Genomic DNA, 7,219 nt, shown 5'->3' on the forward strand with positions numbered 1-7,219 from the left:
GGGGGGACATCAGCGCAGGGGTGACACCAGCCCAGGGGGGGACATCAGCCCAGGGGGGTGACACCAGCCCAGGGGTGACACCAGCCCAGGGGGGACACCAGCTCAGGGGGGACACCAGCCCAGGGGGTGACACCAGCCCAGGGGGGACACCAGCCCAGGGGTGACACCAGCCCAGGGGGTGACACCAGCCCAGGGGGGACACCAGCTCAGGGTCCCCAGGAGCTGGAGCTGCTCCACCATCCCAAGGCTGGGGCTGAGCTGGGAGGGAACTGGTCTGACTGGGAGCACTGGGAGCGTGGGGGGGCCAGCAGGGACAATCTGGGGGGGAGCCCAGAGCTGCTCCAGGAGGCTCCAATTGGGAATTCCCCTCCCTGTGATGCTGCCTTTGTTGGTGAGGTGCACCCAGCACAACTCTGTTCCCAGGAGGTGATGAGAAATAATCCATTTCTAACCTGTTCAGACAATCCTCCACACAGCCCTTCCCACTGTCATCCTCTGGTTTCTTACAATTGCAGGTGGTGGCCTCGTAGCCAGAGAGAGGTTTGACATCCACATAGACATCTGGAGGGAAAAAAAAAATAAAAAAAAAGAAAAAAACAAACCCAAATAGGGAAAAGAATTCTTTTCAGGTGAAAAAAACAGAACTGTTTATCTACAGTATTTTCATTCCAATCAGTAAAGCAAGTGGAAGTGTCTAAAGTGTCTTTGGTAGGACAAAGAGCAGGACAGAAAGGAGGGTGTCACATGAAAATTCCACAGTTATCACATTTTAGTAATAAGATTTTACTTACTGGAACGGATTTTTTTATAAAGTGGGACATCTGGCTTTTTATACAACTAAAAGGAAGAGAAAGAAAATTTTAATACATTGCATAAGTGCATCTGTTATTCAAAAGGATCAGGGAAATTATGTTCTGTACATAGGCAACTGTTCTGTAATCATTACTAGAAATCTGTGTTCTCTTCCCTAGGCTCAGACTGCATTAACAAATAGGTCACAAAAAGGACCTGAATAAGTAGAATTTGGGCTTGGTGAGACAGTGGAGCAGTTTGTTCACCACTTTATTTATTCTGTCTGCCCAGAGCAATGTGGCAAACAGCTGTCCTGAGGACAGGCTCCTCTGAACAGGGCTTAGAAGAAGAGGAATTATTTATACCTACTTTGGAGAAACCATCTTTGGTGCAATCACCATGTGCCAATGCTTAAAGAAGTGAAAACAAAAAATCAAGGTGCTGATTTATCAAAGTGACTCGATGATCTTAAGGGGTTTTTTTCCAATCTAAAGGATCCTGGGATTCTCTAAGAGCTGTGAGTACAGGGGGGAGCCATGAGAAATGCAGATTCATCTTCTCTGCAGATGGAGATGATGGGAAGGGAAAGGAGAATTTACATCACAACTCATAATTTCATATATATTCCAGCCTGTCAAACAAGTTTTAAGGAATAATTTCCAATTATTCTCTATTTCACACACATTTCCTGCACTAAGAGCCTTCCCTCAGCGACCCTTGTGACCCACAGGGACAATCCAGACATCTCCACACCCCTGTACAGAGAAATTCCTCTGCAAGGGCCTCCAATATTCCAGGGAGAGCTGGAAAATGTCAAAGTAACAGATTCCATGTATTTATTACTTATAAAATACTGAACAGATGAGACAGGCAATTGTTAATATATGGCAAGAAAGTGCTCCTGAGTTGAGGATCAGATTCCAGGGGTGCTGGGAGTGCAGCTGGAGCCACAGCACCTGGGAATGTGTCCTGCTCATTTACACATCTGAGAGCACTTTCCCACCACAGAGCTGAGAGAAGATTCCCCCTTAAATCCTGTGGTAAATCACTTGGTGGAAACATCCCAAGCAATAAAAAAAAAAAAATCCTATTTTTAAGCCTGCACATATTTAAAGCTCTTTAAAAAGAACGACGACTGTTAAACGGTTTCTCTCCTTTCCTCAGTATGAAAATTTCAGCTTGCAAGTGAAAGATAAATTCCACTCTGCTGGGATTGATCCAAGAAAAATAAGGCCTGAAATTTCTCAGTGCTGCTGGCAGTACATCCCAATTCTCCCGAGGCGTGTCTGAAACCAGCTCCCCACACAGCAGCACTGCCAAAATAAAAGTCTGCAGCCAAATTAATGACTTTTGTCAGAGCAGAAGCTCACAGGGTTGCTATTTTGCAGGAGCTGGAATAATGGGAATTTTCACCATGAAATACACATGCAAATCCCTTTTCCCCTCACACAGCTGGGATGTGTGAACAGGCTCTCTCTGAGTGCTGCTGTTTCCTTCTGATCCCAATCCTGGCAAGCCCTGAGTGCTGCTGTTTCCTTCTGATCCCAATCTTGGCAAGCCCGATGAGTTCTTATCTCCTACCTGGTTGTGTTTCCACTGCCAGAGGATGTCGTAAGGCAGCTGGAAGTCGATTCTCTTTTGTCTGAGGTACTTCCCTGAAAGCACAGAAAGGTTTGTAAGGGGCACACGCTCCCTGAGAGAAGGGGAGCAGCTCCCAGGCGCCTGGGCAGGCTCTGGCAGAAAGGAGAGGGGCAGAAGCCTCAGAGAACGTTCTGGATGTCAGGGCAGGCACAGGGAGCCGCCCCAGGACACAGAACCGGGTCCTGCTCAGGAGGGGCCTCCATGGGCAGCGAGGGATGGGAGGGAGCTGAAACAAGTGACCACAGCACTGACCACAGCACTGACCACACCTGAAACAACTGATCACAGCACTGACCACAACTGACAAGTGACCACAGCACTGACCACACCTGAAACAACTGATCACAGCACTGACCACAACTGACAAGTGACCACAGCACTGACTACAGCACTGACCACACCTGAAACAACTGATCACAGCACTGACCACAGCACCTGACAGAACTGACCACAACCCTGTGAGAGTGTCACAGCCAACCCTGGACAGAACTGACCACAGCATCTGACAGCACTGACCACACCTGAAACAAGTGACCACAGCACTGACCACACCTGAAACAACTGACCACAGCACTGACCACAACTGACAAGTGACCACAGCACTGACCACAGCACCTGACAGAAATGACCACAGCACTGACCACACCCCTGTGAGGGTACCACAGCCAACCTCAGACAGAACTGACCACAACACCTCACAGAACTGACCACACCTGAATTAACTGACCACAGCACCTGACAGCACTGACCACAGAATCTGACAGGACTGACCACAACCCTGTGAGGGTACCACAGCCAACACCTGACAGAACTGACCACAGCATCAGATAGGACTGACCACAGCACTGACAGAAATGACTGCACCTGACAGCACTGACCACAGCATTGACCACACCTGAAACAAGTGACCAGAGCCCTGACCACAACACCTGAAACAACTGAGCACAACACTTATCAGGGCTGACCACAACACCTGACAGAAATGACCTGCAATACTTGACAGGACTGACCACAGCACCTGAAACAACTGACCACAACACCGATCAGGACTGACCACACCTGAAACAACTGACCACAACCCTGACCACAACACCTGACAGGACTGACCCCAACACCTATCAGGACTGACCACAGAACCTGGCAGGACTGACCACAGCCCTGTCCTCAAAGCTGACATGTTCTCCTGAGTTTTCCTGTGCACACCCCAACACTTTAACACCCAGGACAGGACCTGCACTGCCCATGCAGGCTGGTAAATCACAATATTGTACTCAAAGAAATCAAATCAGTTTTGAAAGGAGTCTCCCAGCCTGTTCCCGTGACCTTTACCAGAAGAGATTTAAGAATGAATTCAGACTTGGCAAATACATTCCTCGATTTTTTGGAAAGGCTTCAAGGGGATCTGTATTTTCAGCAATAACTGGAACTCGTTTTAGACAGGAGTTCCTGCTTTCACTGCAGATTTTGGCTCCATTCTTTCATTCCCTGTCACCCCTAAAGGACACAGACCCATTACATCATCCACACCAGTCCCCAGGGCTGACACTGCTTAGTTCCAGCCAAGATTCAACATTCTCTGATCATTTTGCTGGAATCCTGTGTCACAAAACCACAGAGTGCTTTAGGATGAGGTGTCAGGCCCAAGCTGATTTTTTTCCCCCCAGCTTTTTTAGCTGTTAACAAATGCCTTTATATTCCTCCAGCAACGCTCTGTGAGTTCATATAAATTCACATGCATACCCTCACCAGTGGAAAATAAAAATGGTAATGTTTTCCTTACAATTTACCCCTAAATTACTTTCCATTTTCAATGCCTTATTCATCCCTAGCAGGTTCCAGGAAAGAGCTGAATCTGCTGGGAATTTGCTTTCACTTCTCTGACCTCAGCAGGCCAAACAAAAGGCTCTTTCAGGTGCCCTGGCAGGGTGCCCCCAGCACAGGGAAGGTCCCCCCAGCCCTCCCTGAGTGTCCCCAGGGCAGAACCCCAGCCCTGGTCACTGCTCTGGGGTTAAACCATCCCCAGGCAGCCCTGGAGCCACAGCAGGGCAGGACCAGCGGTGTGGGTTGGGAACCTGGTGAACCTGGTTTTATGAAGCCATTCAAAAAGGAGCTGAGCAAGGGCACATCTTGAAGGATTTCAATTGTCACTTTCAGCTCTGAAACCTGTTCTGTGGCTCCTGATTCACACAGATCTGTGCAACTGCTCTGCCTTGCTGTGCAGGGAGCCAAAGAGTTCAGTTACAGGAGACAAAGCAGTGACAGCTCGTGTCTGATGGGACAAAGATTCCTGAATTCCACAAACCTGCTGGGCCTGACAGGACTTGCAGCAAGAATCACAGCACTTCAAAAGCTGAAACAATTGCCTGGGAATCAGGAAATTACTCAATCCTACCAGGGTTAACCTGAGCTGCAAACAGTGGAGCTCTGCACCATCCCCCCTGCCCCAGGAGAGGCATCCTGAGCTCCATCCCCTCCGAGGGCCTGGGACTGCCTTGGGTTATGGAGTGTTCAAAGCCAGGGACAGGGTTTGGAGCAACCTGGGCTCTGGAATTCCATGGAACAAGGTGGAATAAGATGACCTGTAAGGTCCCTTCCCACTCAAACCATTCCATGATTCTGTGAAATCCTAAATTCCATTTTTTTCCTACCCGAGACCTAAAAATGGGGATGAAGTAAAACCAAAGATAACAGCAAAGCTTTTAATTCTTCCACCCTTTTATCCCTGTGTAAAGACAGACACCATTAATGGCATGGGGACATGGGGGAATTTATCATTCCAGCTTTTTGGGATTTAAATGGTCATAATTCACTTTGAGGTGGAGAATATTGCTCTGCATTTCATCCAAGGACTATCACAGTTAAAGCAGGTTTTCAACTAGAATGGTATTTTCTGACACCCAAAAAAAAAAATCAAGAGCAATGTTTTAAGCTAAAAAAAGCTTCTTGAGTCAAACTGGGGAACACAGGGGGATGAGTTAGCAAAGTTCATGTGCCAAAAGGCACGAGTGACCTGGCAAGGGATAAAAAGCAGAGAAAAGCAGAAGCTGTGCAGCCCCCTCAGGGCCACATTTATCTCCCACCAATGAAAATACAGATGAGGTGGTACCCACCAACGTGGATAGGGGCTGGGAAGAGCCCGTGCTCGTGCTCCCCTGGGGTGTATTCCAGCTTCTCCTTCTTCAGCTGGATCAGGCGGCTCTTGGGGCTGTGGAGAACAAGGACAGAACCAAAATGTCACAATGGGCATCATCTGTCACTTGCAAAAATGCATTTTCTGCTTTAGGTAAGGCACAGATGTCTGGAGCATCAGGCAGGAGAGGAATAATGGAAATGGCCAAAGAAATGCTCTCCAGGCTGCCTGACAAACACTGATCCCAGCCCTCCCACAATGGGGTTTTCTCCATCAATGCTGTTAAGGCAACACCCAATGGGGCACCACTGACATTAAATGCCCTCCATGTGATCTAAAAGTAATAACTAAAGCTACACAAATAAAAGAGCACCAGCAGATTGTGTCTGGTGGTTTTGCTGAGGAACATGTAGAGCCCTGCTCTCCTGAGAGCAAACATTCATCTGCTGCCCTTTAGAAGGTTGTTCATCAGGAAAGGCAGAAAAAAACCCAGAAATCAGAGTGAAAAAAGCAATGAGACCTCCCTTTGAAGGAAGAAAAATAGGAGAATGGAATTAGAATGGTTGTATGGGTCAGGCAGGTGCCAGCTCTGTAATCTGGTGTTTAGAAACATCTCCTCCTGGCCAACAACAAACCTTGGAAAATAGAATCTGATGTGGTTATATTTAGAACTGCAGTCCTGCAACATTCAAAGGAGACTTCTAAATGTTAAATAGACCAAAGATGAAATGTCTACTGAAGTTTACTGAAGTTTTTAAAGGGATTTATTTTAAGAACTGGACAAGTAACAGAAAGATGGCTCAATAAAAAAAGTGATATCATTGTTTAACTAGCGAAGGGAAAATGTAAGCTGAAAACAAATTTTGTGATACAGATATCAACAACTGGAAATACTTAAGAAATTCTTCCCTGTGAGGGTGGAGAGGCCCAGAGCAGCTGTGGCAGCTCATCCCAAACCCGGTATCAGAGCAGGGAAGAACTCAGCACGTGGAGCAACAGGCAGAAGGAAGACAAAGCAGCCCTCTGTGATTTGTCACTTCCCCCTGGAGAGCAGGGGAGGAGCAGCTCCAGTCTCTGCTCTGTGTGACAGTGACAGCAGCCCAGGGAATGGCCAGGGGAGGTTTAGGATGGATTCTCAGGGAAAGGACACAGCTCAGGCATCAGGGTGGGGTTGTTGGGGCTGTGCACAGCCAGGAGTTGGACTCTTTGTGGGTCCTTTCCAACTCAGGAACACTCAAATCCCCAAATATTTACACTAAAGAAAAGAGAAGACTCTCTCAGCTCCTCCCCTAAGGCAAGAGATGAAACTGTGAGATTTGAACTGGGTACAGCAGTGCCAGACCATCCAAGTGGCAAAGTTTTAGCACATCTCTTTAAAACAGACAAAATTCAAGTGGCCTCACGTTGCTCACACTGAGATCTTTGTTTCTTCCTTAGTCTTGACCCTTTCACTGGTTCCTTCTCTTACTACAGACAGAGATTACAGCAGGAGCAGCTGATAAACTGCACTGGCAGTTTCCCAGTGGTCTCTGAAACATTTTAAAGTGGTCTGTGACATTGTGAGAAGGTGCCAAATTTTCTCTCTTTTCAATCTGTCAGATGATATTGGAACAGAAGCACAAATTCCTGACTTCAGCTGATTTGTTCACACGGCAT

The 7,219-nt window shown here is 47.5% G+C and overlaps 1 protein-coding gene across 1 annotated transcript in view; it reads right to left on the minus strand.

Annotated features, from left to right (window-relative positions):
• The window catches only part of ASH1L (ASH1 like histone lysine methyltransferase), a 63,932-nt gene that overhangs the window by 21,589 nt on the left and 35,124 nt on the right, over positions 1 to 7,219 (minus strand). Inside the window, exons 6-9 of the mRNA XM_031064343.1 lie at positions 5,544 to 5,638; positions 2,374 to 2,447; positions 792 to 837; positions 453 to 561 (exon numbers count right to left, since the gene is read on the minus strand). Of these exons, the coding sequence (XP_030920203.1) occupies positions 453 to 561; positions 792 to 837; positions 2,374 to 2,447; positions 5,544 to 5,638 (324 nt within the window). The remainder of the gene's footprint in view (positions 1 to 452; positions 562 to 791; positions 838 to 2,373; positions 2,448 to 5,543; positions 5,639 to 7,219) is intronic.

This window comes from Geospiza fortis, unplaced genomic scaffold (genome assembly GCF_000277835.1).
Source record: "Geospiza fortis unplaced genomic scaffold, GeoFor_1.0 scaffold313, whole genome shotgun sequence".
NCBI lineage: Eukaryota > Metazoa > Chordata > Aves > Passeriformes > Thraupidae > Geospiza > Geospiza fortis.